The sequence below is a fragment of the Aplidium turbinatum genome, chromosome 6, assembly GCF_918807975.1.
Source record: "Aplidium turbinatum chromosome 6, kaAplTurb1.1, whole genome shotgun sequence".
In the NCBI taxonomy this organism is placed as follows: domain Eukaryota; kingdom Metazoa; phylum Chordata; class Ascidiacea; order Aplousobranchia; family Polyclinidae; genus Aplidium; species Aplidium turbinatum.
In genome coordinates this window covers 21,149,550-21,168,890 of record NC_137477.1, presented here as the reverse complement: position 1 = coordinate 21,168,890, position 19,341 = coordinate 21,149,550, and the positions used below count along the sequence as shown (strand labels likewise).

The window sequence follows — 19,341 nt, the reverse complement described above, 5'->3', positions numbered from 1 at the left end:
GAAATGGTGATAGGAACGAAAAGAATGTGAAATCAGAAAATACTCGAATAAACTAGCTAAACAATTTAGCCTCTGGTTATCATATCCATGTTTGTAAATATCAAAAAACTTGTTAAAAATAAAACAATAAGGCGAAGCAAAGGCTACTTCCCACCAACCTCAAGTTAAGATCACGTCATTGGATCTTTTTACAGTATTTTGACTTCAAGACCTCTACCACTGCTATAAGTTAGCTACCGCATGTGTCTTGTCAAAATATTTAATAATGCTTGTAAATGTAAGTACAAAATTTTAAAACTTTTATAAAAACAGTCAAATGCAATGAAGAAAATCTTGCTTACACTATTTACAGTCAATGACAAACGGATGGGTGATATTTTTTAATTTTTCAAGCAATGCAATGTGGAAGATGTACAAATATAGATGAAATGACCCAGGGCAAATCTATTCAAGACGGAAATCAAGATCTTTCTAAACAATAAGCAACCTATTTGATGTATTGTTGGTCACGGGCGCATTGTGTTTTGGTGAAATACAAGAAGTAGTGTATATGAAGGGAATGTCATGCCAAAGGAAAAAATACATTTGTAAAACAAGACTAGGGGTCGAACACAAGACGAAATTTGATCTCTGACGTTTGTCATAATCGGATATAAATATTAGTCAGGAAAATATTTGCTGTTCAGTATAAAGGTCAGACATAGGACGCAACCTGGCTGCTTTTGCAGTTATGCTGAATGCTGAAAAAAATTAGGCTCTGAACAACAGCAGCACAGCATTTATGACGCCATCTTTAAATCAGGGTACGGTTTTCCTCACGGTTACAAGTTGTTTTTTCAATAATATTATATCAGATATGACAGAAATAAATGCTCTGCCTGAACGCAGAGTCAGTTTCAATGCCTTTAATTAATTGATCAAATACAATTACTTTGTAATTTGTGTTTACTTTTGACGATGCACATCACGTAAAGAAATTTTTTTCTCCAAAATCCAGTTGTGGTTTAATGGGCTTGTAGGCTACTGTGATAGCAGGTTGTTAATTATATCAATAAACTTTACAGTTGGTAGAGAACTTGCTGAGTCGCTAACTTTACAGAAACATTAGCCCGTAGAAACTCTTATTCATGTGAAAGTGATAAACTCACAATAAAGCCATAAGGTAGTTAAGTGATCTTTGAACTCAAGCAAACCCTGTTCGTTAACTTACTAAACTATATGGCAATCACGTTCATAATCTTTTCGTTAAAGTTTGACCAAAAATATTCGATGCCGGTCACGCTGCATGAATAACAACCATGCAAAAGATGGTGTAAAGTTGCATAATTTTGAGAATTATTAAACAATTAAACAAAATTCTAGCTTGCATGAAAACTCAAAATTGGGTAATTTTAAATGAACTATTATTATTTTTAAGTTATGGTACAACGAAAGGGAATTGTGAATATATCCTGAGTCCTGTTGCTGTAATGTCAAATCAATCGCTTTATTTCGATTTTGAAAACAAAGCAAAGCGATCAGCAATGAAGTGATTACATCTTGTAACATGCAGCCTGAATACCTGACGTGATTCTCAAATAACCGTCAACTCTTTTCGTGAAATCTAACTGAATGACTGAAGTTCAAGTAATAGCCTATGCTTCATTGTTCACGCTTTCGAAAGCTCACTTAGCTCACTTTTGGTTGAGCGTTTTAAGTTTTAACAAGGAAGCTTTAAAGATAAAACTAACCCCATTGTATTGCTGTGATCGCAGCAAAAGAGTTATTACTTTTAGAATTTTTACGAAGGCGCAATAGCGTTTATAAATCTGCGTAACTTTTGAAAATCCTTGGTTTTCTTTTGTTTCCTTGTTCTAATCATACAGTTATATGTGGCTATTATGGCATAAAATCTGCAACGCTCAATCGTGTGTCTTACAAACACCGTCCATTGGCGTACATTGCACAAGCGTTACAAAGACTTTAAAATCTTTTAACTTTCAAGCGTGCTGGAATTAGACATGGGTGCATAACTTATGCACCAATAAAATCTAAGCCAATGTCCACCAGTAACGCCAACGTACGTTGTTACAACGTAAGAGTTTGTACATTTCTAATACAGTTTGCTGAAACCTTCGTCATGGGTGGCTCAAAATATCATCTTTTCTTGCATTGAAGTCTGTGTTACTTAAGCTGGGGTTAAACTGCCGAGGCTGTTGAGGAGAGTATTTGCCCAGCGATATGTCAATCCGATTACAGAGCCTTTACAAGAGCATCATACTGTCAGTCACTGTAGTTGTGAACAAACCGCGATTTTGACATTTTTGCGTTCAAATGAAGTTTTGTAGGTAATTGCCGAGAACTTAAAATTGTGCAAGAAAACAATGTCGTGTAATATTTTTATCAGACATGGAAGCAATCTTTCGTTGTAGCGTCTTTCGTTATTATTTTGTTTTTCTTTCTTGTTGAAGTTTAATGAATCTCAACAGGTAGTTTGGCCTTTACTTTAATGCATCCTCATTGGGTCCGACGGTCAGAGTCACAACAGAGACAAAAATAACATTTATGGGCTACTTGTTGTAATAACCTACTTCTCGGGAACGTTTCAAATTAAAACAAACCCAAATCTAAATTTATTTAATAGTAAATTTTATATGCATTTAATCTTAAGGTTTCTCAGAAATAACGACATTTATTGTGATTGTAAAGTTAAACGTACAATACAATTTTTAAAATCAATTACGATTAATAGCGAACACAACATTAATACTTAATGTAATATTGTTAACTAATTGTATGGAAAGTAAATACGGTAAAAAAATACTAATCGCATTAAAATTACCACTGCATCAAGTTTGATCTGGTCAAACCAGGGCAAAAGTGATTTCTACAACTGGAAAAACTAGTTACGTCAGTGTATCAGGAAAACGTTGTTAGGTGAAACTACGTAGCTTTTTCAACATTTGTAAGTTTAGTTTCAGTTTTTACAACAAACACGTATATAAAATTAAGAAGTAACCCATAACTTAACATTATTTATTCAGACGAAACACTAAATGAGAAAAAACTTGTCAAGCGTTTTCGATTACACGTGTGTTGCTGCTTACTTTTGCCTGCACGGAATGCAATGCAAGAAAGTAAAGTCTCTACCAAAGTTGTATTGATTGGTTTTGAGTTGGTTTTGCGTTATCTGTTGGTAATAAAGATCTTTGTTGCCTTGGACAAACCTAACGCTTGTGCCAATTATATTTCTACATTCGATGATTAGGCTATGTGATTTTTTATCAATGTACTTGGCTTGATTGAAACTGAAAGTGGCCGTAGTTTGATCGTTTGCATTGTGACGTTTGTCGTAAACATGTTCATCTCTGACAAGTAGGTCAGCTACATTATGACGCGCCAACAATTTTTCAAAAAGTGAAATTAAACGAAACTCTAGGTCTCTAGGATCTTAGTATGGCTGGTAATAAATAGGTGTTGGTGTTATTTGCAGCGTTTACGTTCAGAAAAATTCTTGGTGAATTAGCCTACATGATTGCAGATCAGGCATTTTCTGCAGACTAAAAATAAGTCCTATTGTTTGTGTTTACAAAGCTAAAAAACAAAATGCGTGATACAATGCAGAAGTAGCAAGACTATTAAAAAAGTTACTAAAGTAAACAAAAAATTGTATGATATGATGGTTTGATACATGGATTCTTGAACTATTGTTCCTACAATACGTTTGCACAACTGGTTTTTGGAACTCGTTACGATCGGAGCAATTTTTTTCATATTCTCACTCATCTGCTATTTCTCCGTTTTTCTGTTCCTTTTCTCAACTGTCTCATTGTAACAAAAGGTATTTTTTCGCCACGTGTGGCTGACAAAACGCTGAACTTGGTTGTTATCAAGCTTTAAGTTTTATTTTGATTGCAGAAAGGTTGGTTGAAGTTTTGGATTTACTGCTTGGTTAACAGAAGCCTATTTGCAAGATAAGTGTAGCTTTTAGACTTGTTGGTCATAAGTAACTCATTCAGATAGCCTACTTAAACGTTGCTGTGATAAGAAGATCGAACACAACAAGACTGTGTTATCCTCATATCGCTATGAAAGTTATAGAACGTCACAACTGATGCACACGAAGGTTTTCGTTTCCTAGTCAGGTAAGCTACTTTTACCGATAACTTATTGTTGAAACCATTAAATGTTCTTGATTTGATTTTAAATAACTTTTGATGCTCAACCATCTTCAGCAAGCCTATCCAGGCTTTCTGTTTTTGTGCCCTATAGTATATTATACTATAATATATTATACTGATAAAGGAAATGTAGGCTATTACGATTTGTAGTGCTGATATTGCAAATGGCGGCTTTAATCCTTTAGTAAAGCCTACTTCATTGAATGGCAATAAAAACTTGTTTCAGGAAACTAACTGTTTCGGGGATAACTAATTCTTTTGACGTTTTACCGAAAACGCGGTTTAGTAAAGAATTAGGTCAAACCAAGGTTTGCCTACTTGGTGTTGTTATTTTCTTAATTGTTTAAAAACGATTTTTGATAAGGTGTTTGACTGGATCGCTGTCTGTACGCTTTGCAGGAAATCTTTCTTCAGTTCGCCGCCGATTGGATTTATATTGTCGATATCACCCGACCCTCGTCTGGCATGGCTATGGTAGCAAATCCCTGGCCAGACCCACCAAATCACCTCGTCAAAGCAGATTCAAATAACATTGATGCTGTACCATCAACTACATTGACTCCAGTGACAACTCCCACTCACATATCGAATATGAACCAAACCACCCCAGCATTACAAATGCACCAACCACCTGACCAGAACTTATCTGGGCCACCACAAACACCTACCACTCCTGAAAATGGATCGTTGAGCGACGGAAGTAACACCACAAGCTTGGGAGATTGTTCCAGTCAGCAAAGCATTCAACCATTAGCTACAACCGGCAATAGTGAAAAGCCTCACATTGAATGCGCGGTGAGTGATAGGATGTGGCAGAAAGTAGTCTGCAATAATAGAAAAGTTTAATGGACACTAAGTTCTATCTTTAAATACTTTTCTGTGTAGTCAACACGGTTGAAATCCTACATATAGATGCTGACGAAAGGTGATTCACTTCAAGAAATTAGGTACAGCTTTTGATGGCCGAAGAAACAGAAATTCTTTTAACCATAATTGTCCGAACAACAATGCGAATTATTATTTATGGCCGCCACCTTAACACCAATTCTCACTCAAGTTACTGACATTTATTGTACGCCGACTTGTCACAAATTTTCTAGCACATTAGGAAACCGTTTAGCCCCAGGGCGATCATGCACGCCATTTTTGATTTTGATAACTTGCCGCATCGTACAACTTACCCTGAAGTTTTGTTTGTTTATACGTTATTATTCTAAATTATGTTGATATGATGCTTGCGACAAATATTTTCTGCTTGTTTATTTTAAGAGAAGGATTAAGAATTATACAACAGCCGATAAGTTTACTTTTAACCCAGCGAAACGAAATTGGGAAAACCAAAAATCCGGTTGTTTTTATGAAAGCAATGCAACAGGAATTCGTTAATTCAATATATTGGGGATCTGAAGTAAAATAGAAAACATATTTAATTTGTAAGTAGGCATATTTATTGCAGTACGGTAGCCTACTTTGAAATTAATTTGAAAAAAGTGTAAAACGACATGCTCTTTGAACAATCAAAAAACATGCAATTAATATATTGAAAGATGCATGCAAAGTAAACTATGCAGTTACAATATCTTTCATGTTCAATATCAAGCATATTTCACAGAAAATAAACTTATTTCACAAGCATATTTTCACAGAAAGGTCGCAGTCTCATGTATGTGGCGCATATCATTTTAAAAAGCTTTTGCGTAACAACGTAACACCGCTGAATGGCAATTTTTCAAAAGCTGAAATGTAAACAGAAAAATAAAAACTAATAACCCGAAGTAAATAGATAATAAAAAAATGACAAAATAAAGCTAAACCGTACCTGACAACGGTAAAAACTGACTTAAACTGTATCTGGAAACGGTAGTTCTAGACATGCAGCTTATCCAAGTTGAGAGAACTACTTTTGTAATTCAGGTCTACGATGTGCCCAATACAACAACATGCTAAAATTAAAAAAAATACCATCTTTATCAATTATACATAAATGTGAATTTTTACTTAACTGCAAATATTGATGCCAAACGAACATGAACAATCAAAGTATAATTTTGTCCTAAAGCCAATTCACAGTCCTTCCCAATGGCAATACCAACACCCCACCTGGAGCAGAACTACCCCGGAAGGAATGGGTGAAGCTCAATCGCCTGCGGACTGGAGTGGGCCGTTTCAGCAGCAACATGTTCCAGTGGGGCCTCGCCGATTCACCATCTTGTGCGTGTGGCTCAGATTTTCAAACTGCACACCACATTATCTATCAATGTCCTGTATACCGACCACAAGACAGACATGTGGACCTAACAACGCTCGATGAAATACACAACCCATTGGCTGCTGCGCCTGGATGTAACAACGTGATCTGTGGCGGCCTCAAACGCAAGAAGAAGTCCTAAAGCCTGAGGAAAACCTTGAAAAAATAGTCGAACAGTTTTCAAGAAACATTGTTTTTTTTTTCAAATTAACAGCAGATGAAATGTAGAAGATCGTGACCATTTCCATATGAATCCATTAAACGTTTCAACTTGTCGACTCACCGTCGGCTGCATAGCCGAGTGGTGAGAGGCGTTGCTAAAGGACGTCGGTTCGACACCGCTCAAGAGCATGCGGCTGTGTCTTTGGCAAGAAACTCAAAGGCGTACCTGAAGGTGGACACGAAGATTGGCTTCCTATTCGTCTTATTAAATTGATGTTAAATTTCCATGAAGTGATTTTTTGCGCAACAAAGCGGTAAAATCGTTTTTGTGATCCGTTTGACAAAAATCGTATTGTCAAAAACAATGCAAATATGAATAAAAAAAAACTTTGTGGTCAATGTAAACTTGTCATACTTTTGCATACTGACTGCTTCTGGTATAACGTTTCACTTCGAGACTTTAAAATCAACCTTGAATGCTCAATGGACGTTACGCAATGCAGGCATACACATTCAGTAGCAATCTTCTTCTCTTGAGTGTAAATCACACCTATTAAAAGAGTGAAGAGTAGCAGGCAAGACAGATTGCTAGATAATCATCTATTTTTCGAACCTCTAACAAGAGCCGCATCATATTGGCAACGCACTATCGTTGTAAAAATTGACAATATCGAGCAAGAATCAGTGTGATTCTAGTCAAAAAATATTATTTATATTAAATTTAAATCAGATAATTTGCTTTTATCATTATTATCATTGCACTGTGTTTCTTTTTGTGTTTTTTAGCAGGGAAGTATCATGACAACACCATATTATGTGTTTATACGTTTCAATTAGACGTTTATCGACCAGGCAGAGACAACCCAGACAACAAAATCTGCCATTTTTACGTTGATTCAACGTCTGCAGACACACTGCAGCAGAACTATCACATGTAAAAATAACGGGTTTTGCTGTCTGGGAAAGCAATGCTGTGTGTTGCATGTGACAGACAAGAGACAACAGTCAAACCATGCAAATAGCAGTCGAGAATTCCAGATTTATCATCATTTAATACTGTAATTTTTTTGATATTACTTTTAGAAATTATGCCTTGATTTCAAAGTTAACTTTAATATTGGAACTTTCATAAGTGGTTACATTTGATGGCATGATTTTGTCAAATTGTGAACAGCTATGGTTTCTCACTTAACAAATTAAAACTGCACGTAATAGTCTCTGGTAAATGAGCTACTGCCTTCGAGATGTCATTAATATGGAAGAAAACATTGTTGGGGAACATTCTTGTAGCGCAATGTTGCGCAACAATTAATATACTGTTTCGAATGATCAATTCTTAAAGCAGTTTTATAATATATATTTTTTTAACTGACCTTGAACAACATTTTGAAACATAGTTTGTCTTACATCTCATCCACACGAACCATATACACAGCATTGTGCATTTTTGGGACTCATATAAAAACGTTAATACACAAATAGCCATACGTGTAAAGCAGATCTCAAATTGGCATTATAATTCTGTGCGGTCTAGGCTACTTTCAAATAACCAAAGCGTTAAGTTTAATCGCTTCACTTTTAATGCCACTGTTAGTGTTTTGCATCTTGATATAGATGTGACTTGTTGGTGTCCAGGTTTTTGCACAACACTTTACTCTTGCTATCTACAATTCACATCAGGTGTGTGGAGATAAGTCGAGCGGAAAACACTATGGCCAATATACCTGCGAAGGTTGCAAGAGTTTCTTCAAGCGAAGTGTAAGAAGGAACTTATCGTATACCTGCAGAGGAAATAGGAACTGTCCAATCGACCAACACCATAGAAACCAGTGCCAGTATTGCAGGCTTAACAAATGCGTCAAGATTGGAATGCGTCGAGAAGGTGAGAAGCAAGCTACTTCACAAGTCATGCCTCGTTTCTTCTAGCATAGACTTAGTGGTCGATTGGTGCTGTATAGTTTTACCTTTTGCCGCTCTACTGGAGCTAAGGCTTGTTGGCAACTGTAAAAATTTCAATTGTTGTATCATATTTAGTTTTACAACGCAGGTTAATTATCTTGACTTATTTTCATTTTCTTTGCAAAAAATTAATGGTAATAGGATTCGACCGAGTATCGAACCCAGACCAAAAACATCGCTAGATCCGGTCTTTTATTGAAAAGGGCACTTGTTGGACTTTCAGTACTTTGTGACGATAGGCTTACAGCGTTAATGCTAGGTTTCAGAGTGTACATGGAACTTCGGGCACACGCAAAAAATATCTTCCAGACACCAGAGTGCTTAACTCAAAATTAAATTTCTGAAGTGCATAGGCTACGGACTTGGGTGAATACCATCTTTTCTTTTTCGCACACTTGATTTCGTATCAGGTCAAATAACTTCGAAGGCTTCCAAAATAGCATCAATGATATTTTTTCTTGCTTGAAACATAGAAGTTATTTAAGAATAAATGTGTGTTTGCATTTTGGTTGGTTTGGTTTTGTTTTCGAATCTTTATCCTCGGACTGACAAAGCCTTGGTTGCTTATTCCTGGTATTTTCGCATACTTGTAGACTATGTAGAGGCTCTTGACGCAGGGCCGGTTACCGAGATTGGCAGAGTGAAGTTTTTCGATTGTTGAAGTGTTGTTGCCGGGGAATTATTCCATTCACTAGGTGCTGCTGAATGGAGAGCAGTCCTGAAAGTGCGTTGCTCAAGCGCGCACCCCGAGAGTCGAACCAGCGCCTCTTAAACTTGAGCCGGGCGCGTAACCACTGAGCTAACGGGGCGGACATTTAAAATATAACCCTGAAAGACTTGGCGAATAATTACAAAACAACAATAAAATATAAAAAAAACATGGCATTGTTGCAAAAAAAACAATTAAAAAGAGATGTGCTAGGCTACGCGTTTTCCACTCATTTTTATAATCCGAGTTGAAGTCACAGATTGAAGGTTATGAAGTAAGCTATTAACTTAGAGGTGAGATAAAGTTATTAATCAAATAATATTAGCTTATAACAGCACTAAGCAATTTTAAATGAAAGGTTTCTTTGCTGAGTAGCACTTATATCACAAATTTGTCCAAACCCATTTGACTTTGAAAATAACATAATCACTGTGAATTGGATAGCCTATTATTGAACTAGTTCGGAAATTGTAGGTTACTTTTCATAGTGTTTCACCAGTATGGTTGACACAGCTAATATTATTCGTTGCAGGGTTGTTTACGAATAGACCAGATTGATTTACCGTCGAGGAGGAATGAATATCTTGATGTTCTTTGTTTTTGCTGATAGAACTGATACAAGCAAAACTACGACAGCCTCACAATTCCGTGCCACCGGCTACATAATAAAAACATAATAACACATAGACTCAGCTTTAACTTCTGTTGCTAGCAACAACCATTCCATCAGATAACTTCTTCACTTTATCAGAAAGCAAACGTTTTTGTTGTAGGAGTTTTTTATCATTGCTAACTGACTTCTCTGATTTTTCTCGCAGCTGTCCAAAGAGGCCGAATGCAGACAGCCCAACCACATCCGGGACAGTATGCCATCACAAACGGTTCTGAATCAAGTTTCGGCCCGGGTTATACGTCAAGCTTCATATCTATGTTGCTACGAGCAGAACCATATCCCACCTCACGGTTTTCTCTGCAATGTCCTGTTCCAAATCAAATCATGGGAATTGACAATATCTGCGAATTAGCCGCCCGGCTCCTCTTTTCGGCCGTCGAGTGGGCTCGAAATATCCCTTTTTTTCCTGAGCTTCAAGTGACTGATCAAGTTGCGATGCTAAAGTGGGTTTGGAGTGAACTTTTCGTTTTAAACGCTGCGCAGAGTCAGATGCCTTTGCACGTGGCACCTTTACTGGCGGCAGCAGGCTTTCATACTTCCATGTCTGCGGACAGAGTGATGTCGTTCATGGATCATATTCGCATCTTTCAAGAGCAAGTTGAAAGATTGAAGACGCTTCGTGTCGATTCGGCGGAATATTCCTGTCTCAAGGCGATTGTTCTTTTTACTTCAGGTTGGTAAAATTTAAACAAATGATCAAATTTTTACTATCAAAGATGAGAATTGAGATTTCGATTTGCACCTGAGGACATATAAGCTACAACCATCAACAGTTGTGATACAAATGATAGGCTACTTTTAGGCCTGGTAAACGTTCACGTTTTTGCAATTAACAAAACAGTTTCAACAAACTTGTTCAGCTGATAAGTTGAGTTCAGTTTCGCACAGTTTTTTTTTTTACAGTCATAGCGAAAACCAATACATGGCAACAGAGCAGAGGTCTAGAGAATTTAAAAGCAATGGATAGCAGTTGTCGTAGTTCAACATTTCTATGCAGATGAGTTCATTTTATCACCACAAACTAAAACCTTCAGGGAGGTTGTATCTTCAGTGAGAATAATTTAATCTATAGCCTACTGTGCTGGCTATTTTACATATCGTCTTCAAAAAATTAGTAAGATGCACTCGCAATGAAACCGTTTGTATCTAGTCAAGCAATACTTCATTATTTTGCAAAACCTGTTTTGTTTTAACTTATCGAGACAATTTCAACCTGCTGCTCCGTTTACAAGTTTGGAAAGGTTTAATTTCTTTGTGGTTATGAGACTTGTAAATGTTCATGCACTGTTGAAAATATTTTTCCCCATCTACATTGCCGTTCAAGCCTCCGGCAAATCTAGATCAACATGATAAAAACTTTTGAATCAGTCTTCTGAAGTCACAAGACAATCTCAAACTCATATGCCGCTCCAAAGGTGACTCATATACCAACTTGCTCCATGACTCAACAATGTTGAGTTTATCACTTAAATTCAATTTTTCAACGGTCGCAACAAAGTCCATCTTTATCGCTTTTTGTACGGCTAGCAAGATTTGCTGTCATTGCTTTTTAGGCAGCTATTGCATGTCTCCCTTTAACTCCAATTTTAGAAAGTGAGTTATACTAGACCAGCCAATAGGCTATAACAATTATGGGCTGCATGTGAAAATGTTTTTGGCAGGTAGTATCTGAAATGTGCCTTTAAACCTTTAATTTTTGTAAAAACTTGCTGTTTAAGTTTGTAGCCTACCTTGTGTTTCGCATTTGCCTTACGCGTTTTCCATGACCTCTTGTTTGGCCGCTGTTAAATACGCTTTCTTCACAGCGTTGCGATATTCCAATTCCAACTCTAGTTCCAATATAATTAGTTCAATCGTTTTGGTGCCACAGTCATGTGGGCGTTTACGTTGCTAGTTTATGTTGAAGTCTGAGTACAGTAATCAGACTTCATCAAGAAATAGTAAGACGTCAAGGATTCCGTGACACAGTGCATGACCTACACTTAAATTTGTGCAGTGCATTTGATAACAAAACCACACATTATCTTTCTTAATCATTCATTGTTTGAAAATATCTTTCTCTTAACAATCTTTCTAATGCTGCATTGAGTTTTAGTTGTCTCATATCTAAACTTAGTTTGTTCGTCAATACGAGCAATGGATCAGAAATCAAGCATTTTGTTATAAATAATAAACAAATCGTTTCTATTCATGAAACTGTCATGGCTGGACCATATCCAACTTTCATGAATTCTTAGATTTTCTAAATTTTGATGTTTAAGCTTTTTTTTATGCATCTTTTTTCTTGAAAATCCTTATAGCCTAGGCTACATTGTTCTTTGGCTTATTTCAAAATGTGGAGGTTACAGTTCCTGGTGCGCAACTTACAATTGCAAGTAAGTTACAAATTTTTATTTCATCTTTCCACCAAGTTGAGCAGATGTTAATTAAACGTAGTTCAATCTTTGTGGTCAACCTTTGCTTGTTGTAAATCCCAAAACAAGCTGTGGTACATAAGCTTTCAAACTGCTAAAGTTTGGAAAGTTTTTAATAACACGTTTTTGTAATCTTAGAAACTTAATTATCCAACTTTTTTACGCAAACTAAAATGCTTCGTTAAACAGCTGTTTCGTTTAAACACGATGAGAAGGATTTGTTGCAGGCACCACGGTTGAAGTCGATCGCGCTGTGATTTCACAACTCGATTCTTTGAAAGTTTACAATCGCAATTGTCCTGGTATGGCACCTGAAAGGGATATTTAATTTTATTACCAGGCTATGGCAGAACACCAAAAGTAAACTCATAGGCTTTCTAATTCTAGTTATGAAATTGTCGGTCTTTAGCTAAGAGTCGCAGTAGCCTAGCTGGAAAACATAAATACTTTGCATGAGCGCAATGGTCTCAGACGTTTAAAATTGTTAGCTGTGTTTGTGTTGATTCGACGCTGTGGCAAGGTTAGACCTACTAATTTCAATTCAAGAAATTGATGAGTCAGGTGATGAAAGTAAGTTTTAAATTGGAATGAAAATAAACTGAAGCTTTCTGAGAAAGTTTTTGTTGTAGTTTCTGTGACGTTTTCTTTGAGTTAACGATGGATGTGGTAGTTCATTTTAAGCAATAATATTTTCTTTCAGAAAGCATTTGATTTTTCACCTTCGAAAAACCTTAGTCGTTTTTGTTTTTCTAATTCAACGTCGGTTTTGTTTCTTTTGTCGGTTTATTTTTTCCTTGTGGCTCAAAGATTGTGTTTTTTTCAATGTCTTTTTCTTGAACATTGTTTTCGTGTTTCTACAGAAGATCCTAGCTTAAAAAGATCGTTTTAAGGCCCAGAATTTTTTTCAGAGGGCTCGAGAACAACGAAAACACAACGTATTCTTTGTAGGGCTTTGCTTGCTTTCGAGGCATTTTGTTTGGGGACCCCTGGCCTCTCATTGGTTTCGGGCCACAACTATTGCTTCAACAATCCTGCCAATAAGTGTTGTCTGCTTGCTGCAACTGATCCTCAATTAAAAATGTAGCATGTGATATACCCTTTGCGGTAGCACCATAAACGAAGACGCTTTGTGAAGACAGGCAAGACACAACAATACCACAGGGTTGAGCATTACAACAGTATATATATTTTTACATATGTACAAAATAGTTTAACATTCAATCGTTTTCGGCTTAACCTAAGCCCTCATCAGGAATCTGAAAATATTGATAAAATGCAATAAATTTGATAGAATTTGATAAATTTGATTGTGTTTTTTTCAATAAAATATTTATGCATTAATTGTTGTCCTTATAGGCAAGGACTGGTCAAGTTGAAGAATTCACAGCTCGGTGTAGTTGTTTTGAATGTGTTACGGCAGAAAAAATGTACCCTACTACTTGCGACATAATTTGAACATCATGCTTATAACATCATTGTTATATTAAGCCATACAGTACAGAAACGTACAACATTTAGTAACCGTAAGTTTAGATATTTTTCTCGTTTTTGAAATTTTTCTACGGTAATGTCAATTGTCTTTGCCACTTGTTGATCGAGAAAAAATAAAGCGTATTGGAACTCTATCGAAGCAAATAGCCTACTTTCAGAGAAATCGACCAATGAAAAAGTTAAGATACGAAGGAGTAGGCTAAGCCAAAATAGTTTCATGGAATGTCTGAAGGAGCTTGACTTTCAAAACAATTGACAAAGATGGTTTGGTCATTGCTTTGTGTTTTTTTTAATATTGCACTACTTTTTCACTTTTGAAGAGCACATAAAACATTCTGCCCCTTAAAATGCACTGCAGAAAACTATTTTGGTTTATGCTACCAGTTAGGTCCATGAAATGTGAGTAAGTGAGCGAAGCGAGAGCGAAAATTTTGCACAAAACGAAAAATGTGTAGTCTACTTTTTCATGGTTTTTGTGTGGTTGGGAACGTTACCAAATGTCACTCTCCTGGACGCATCCATTGCCGAGTGGTGAAAGCCTTGGAACGACGTTCCAAAGGGCGCCGGTTCGACACCGCTCAAGAGCATGCGGCTGTGTCTTTGGCAAGACACTAAAGGCATGCCTGAAGGTGGTCACAAAGATTGGCTTCCTTGCCTTCTCGTCCACTTAATCCAAAGCTTCAATCACCGGGCATAAGCCTGGATATATGACAAACAAAACTCTCCTGGACACAGTTGTAATGTTGTAATGCAGTTAACAGTAAGTGTTGTAGCCTAATGCATCGCAAATTCAGACTAAATGCAATTTGCATTAATGTACAATGCTTTGAAAATGGTCTTCAATGTATGAAACGTAACGCGAAAAATGCAAAGCAACAACCGTTTCCGACAGCATAACTACAATATGCATCGAAAGCGTAAAAATGTGATGACTGATGAAGTAGCAACAATAATATGCGTAATAATTGAAACCAATCGTAACAGTTGCATGGGCTATTTGCAATAACTTTTCTTCATCATATTAGCCTTAAAGGTAAAATGGTTACCTTCCAAACTTTACAGGATAAGTCCTGATAGTCTAAGGTTTTGTTCAAAATATAGTAGCACTAACAGTCATTAAATAAACAGGACAACTTAAAAAGCAAGTGCAAATAAATCTACGTTCTTTAAAAACCCATTTTGAAACTGTGTAGCCTAGTAAATTTATATAAAAAGTATGAAGTAATTTGTAGACCATAAGCAGCTTACATTCTGTCCTTAGGCGGGCGGTGGTCTCCCATAGGGTCACAGCAAAGATCATAAGATCATAACTCGGGTTACTGAAGCCGATTGGGCTGTAAACAAAGCTAAAGATTGCCATGTAAATTGCCTGGGCAGTCGTTTAGACGTTGACTCAAAAGTCAAAAACGTTTTGCTTTTTTTGTCGAATTTTCGTCCGGTTACGCCCGTTTCAAAACAAAGCTCAGCTTTTGATCTTTACTTGGTTTTTAGTTTTGACGGATGTAACAATAACTCGACGCTAAGAATTTTCAAATAAAGATTTTTCTTTTCAAAAAGAAATTTACGATAGGTAACAACAAAAACAGAATTTTCGAAGGACTTGGAAATTTATAATTTAGTTTTAGTAGATGCAGCAAAAGGTGCTTTTTCAAAATCTTCAACAATTTTTTGCAATATTGAGATCCATTGGCTTAATGTATTTGTAGGCAATGTTGACAACACAAGCGACGCATTTTTTTTCATCGCTTCGTCTGATGGACTCTGTTCTATAATCAAACTTGAAATTTAATCAAGCGCGACCCCTTACGGCATCAGTGAACCAGAAACTGCTATAAATTGTTGCAGTTTTCACGTGATGTGTTACAACACATATCCAAGAAAGCAAAAAGTCGAGAAGTCAAAGTCAAAAAGTCGAGACCAGATGCTAAATCAGTGTTAAAAACTCTGGTTTGTTGATTGGGTAGAATAACCTCACTTCTAACAAACAAAAGTACAAAAAACAACAATGAAGCAATATATTTACATCAATTTTATTTAAACCAAGATTCCATTTTAACCAACTCTTCACACAGAGTTTCTGATTGTTACAGAATCACAGAAACTTATGGATTTGAATCAACAGTTGTTAACTTACTTTTCGCAGCTGTCTTAATTTTGCCATAAATTTCGGAAGTTTTATGTCAATAAGGGAATGCTACCATATTTAATCTGTTATGTGACAGGAAAACATTGTGTATTTTGTAAATAAAACATGGCTAAGCTTTGCCTCATTGTGGACTGTTACTATAGTAGCCTACTTCACTAGTTATATTTTTATAAATTTAATTAAATGATATTGTGATGGTTGGGTTGTTATCTCTAGTCTAGACCATCGTGATATAATGATACAGTATGAATCGAAATTTTCAAAGTAATAAAGCATGCCACAAATTCGATTTGTTGACTGAAATAAGGTGAAAGAAGGTTTTGCCGCCTACCCACGGTTAGCCTATTACTTGTCAGCCAAAAAGGTATAAAATGTACAACTTATCGCTTTAAATCACAAAAATATAATGACCTTAAAATTTTAACCATGCTGGAGGTTGTAACTTATTCGTTTAGTTATTAAGGAGCGATAGTAGCCTAATTGTTTTCGAACCAACCAGACTAGGTTAGGTTTGGTCTTGTCACGCTAAATACGATTAGGCTGTGCCAAAGACGGTATCATGTTTCATCTCCACTTTGAATATTTAAGTAAATAAGTGAGCTGTTTCATTATTTTTGGCGCTGGTTTCTTATCTTTGGCGTAAGAAACAAAACGACGAGTCAAGTTTCTAAAATAATTGCCTATTTGCATAATATAAGCAATAAACTAGGTGGGTGATGGCATGGTTGGTAAAAATCTTTGTTTTTCGTTCAGATTCACATGGCTTAAGCGATCCAGTTCACATAGAAAACGTTCAAGAAAAATCGCAGTGCGCCCTTGAGGAGTACGTGCGTCATCAGTATCCCAGTCAGCCATCGAGATTCGGCAAACTCCTCCTTCGTCTTCCCTCCTTGCGCACGGTCAGTGCCAGTGCCATCGAGCAGCTCTTTTTTGTTCGTCTTGTCGGAAAGACCCCCATCGAAACTCTTATCAGAGACATGCTTCTCTCTGGAAATGCTTATGGATGGCCTTATTCAATGACACTGCAGTGACGTGGCAAACGTGTTATGACGCCATGCTTAACTGACGTCATAAGCGTGTGCTATCCCTTTGAGTAAAAAGTGGATTCAGCAAGACGTGCAATTAGGAAAAGTGGCAAAAGTTGTAACCTAATAAAATAGACGTCTTGTAAACGATTTTTACAAAGGTGTCATCGAGTATGATATTGCAATATATTTTTGGAACAAAAATAGCACAAGTGTAATCGTAAGTTGAGCTTTTCCTCAATGGGCCTGGTACTTGAAACAGTTCTCAGCTTTGTTAATATTTTTATCTGGCCATCGATTAATTATAGGTTGCTGATTCACGCAGACTTCATACTGATATGTCTGCGTAGAAAGAAGAGACTTTTTGCACAATGAGTAGAGTAGACCTATATTTTCTCTTTTTTACTGTACTTTTAAGTCTTGAAGTGTATGATGTAGCCTAGTCATGATAGTTTATAGAAAAACGTTTGTTTTTGAGTTGTTTGCAGATGACAAACATTCCGACAACACATTTCCTTTAGCTCAGAACACTGCCGAAAGAAACTTTACGTAAGGGAACGTTCAAATATTACGTAACGCTTTTTTTCCGAATTTTTGACTCCCCCCCCCCCCTCCCCCATGTAACGCCAACGTAACGCTTTTTTCAATCCCCCCCTCCCCCATGTAACGCTTTTTCACTACGATTTCAGCACAAAAAACTACCATTCCGTACTCGAAAGCGTTACGTAACGTTTTGCTTGAACCCCCTCCCCCCCGATGTGACGCTAACGTAACGCTTTGCATAAACCCCCCCCTCCCCCTCGAAGGCGTTACGTAATATTTGAACGTTCCCTAATCCTATTCGACCTTTTTCCATGAAAATTTTTACTTAAGCCCAACTTTCGCTTTAGCCTATAAGCAGCAACTGACGAACATGTTCGATTTTAAAAATTTGCGTAGCCTAATTTGCCAAGCTCAATAGTCTATTGAACCAACTTTCTAATTGCGAACAGTAGCGGATCTAAAAACATGTTTTATGTGGCACCACAGTTTGGCTGAAGAAAGGAAGCCAATCGGGTCAGAGCTGTAGGTTGGGGATGCCCGAGAAAATTTTTAAAAATTCTGCCACGTTTTGGTGAGTCTCCTGGATCTGCTAGCCTACTGTTTGCAGTCTTACTGCCTACTTTGCCAGAATAATGTAGGCTATACTTTAGCCGACTTGTGTTAAAATGTGTATTACGTTGCATCAATATTACATGATACTTTCTTTCTTATCTAATGTCATGTTCTGATTTACAAAACAAAAAGTTTCTTGAACCGTCTGTCTTGAAGATAGCCCGAGAAGAATTCAGCGAAACATTGTCAATTGCCTAAGGGAACGTTCAAATATTACGTAACGCCTTCAAGGGGGAGGGGGGGTTTATGCAAAGCGTTACGTTAGCGTCACATCGGGGGGGAGGGGGTTCAAGCAAAACGTTACGTAACGCTTTCGAGTACGGAATGGTAGTTTTTTGTGCTGAATTCGTAGTGAAAAAGCGTTACATGGGGGAGGGGGGGGGATTGAAAAAAGCGTTACGTTGGCGTTACATGGGGGAGGGGGGTCAAAAATTCGGAAAAAAAGCGTTACGTAATATTTGAACGTTCCCTAAAACTAATTTATTAAACTCGTCAGGTTAGTTCATTGGTTTATGCATTTTGCATGTTAGCGAGTTACAGCCTATAGTTATATGTTTCCAGGCAACAAAATTAATTTTTAATGACTCCCATCGTGGTAACCTATCTTATGCAACGCCGCTGAGCTAGCTCAAAAAACTTTAACGAGTTGAAGTTTCGATAAAGGATAGTATTTTTTGTCAAATGAAACAAAAACGGAAATTAAAGAAAAGGATTAATGGTTGGTTGTTCGAAGTCAAACTGCAATTTTAATGAGACTATAGCTTACTACAATAGCTTATTGCTTTGCTTGGTTTCAAACGATGTGTCTTATTTGGTAATTAGATTTTTTTCCCTTGGTTAACACTTAACATTAATATCGTCCATGCGTATTTTTAGAAGATCGTAAAAATGAAAAAAAATTGCATAGGTCTACTACAGTCTGTCAAGTGTTGATTGCGAAATCGAGATCACGGTCAAATGACTAATCTGTAGTTTTAGACATCGTGCTAGTCAAGCGTATCGGCAACCATTCGACCATCAAGCTAGGCACCAGCTAAATTAGTGCATCCACGACAGCAAAAAAGTAACTTCATACGTTCATGTAAAAATCGGATTAGTTTGTGGATTTTAACTTGTTGACAGCAAAACAAATTTACTTTGATAGAGTTCAGCAATAAGTTATACTAGCCCACACATCGAAAACACCAACTCTACCTTGT

General features: G+C 36.8%; 1 protein-coding gene across 1 annotated transcript; it reads left to right on the top strand.

The window, feature by feature from the left end:
• The first annotated feature begins 3,943 nt into the window (after window positions 1–3,943).
• On the top strand, window positions 3,944–18,218 carry LOC145771983 (nuclear receptor subfamily 2 group F member 1-B-like). Its single transcript, XM_082583776.1, has 5 exons — window positions 3,944–4,124; window positions 4,560–4,955; window positions 8,251–8,452; window positions 10,057–10,584; window positions 16,716–18,218. Exons 2-5 carry the CDS (start codon window positions 4,626–4,628, stop codon window positions 16,991–16,993), a joined length of 1,338 nt encoding a protein of 445 aa, XP_082439902.1. The 5' UTR covers window positions 3,944–4,124; window positions 4,560–4,625; the 3' UTR covers window positions 16,994–18,218.
• The last annotated feature ends 1,123 nt before the right edge of the window (window positions 18,219–19,341 follow it).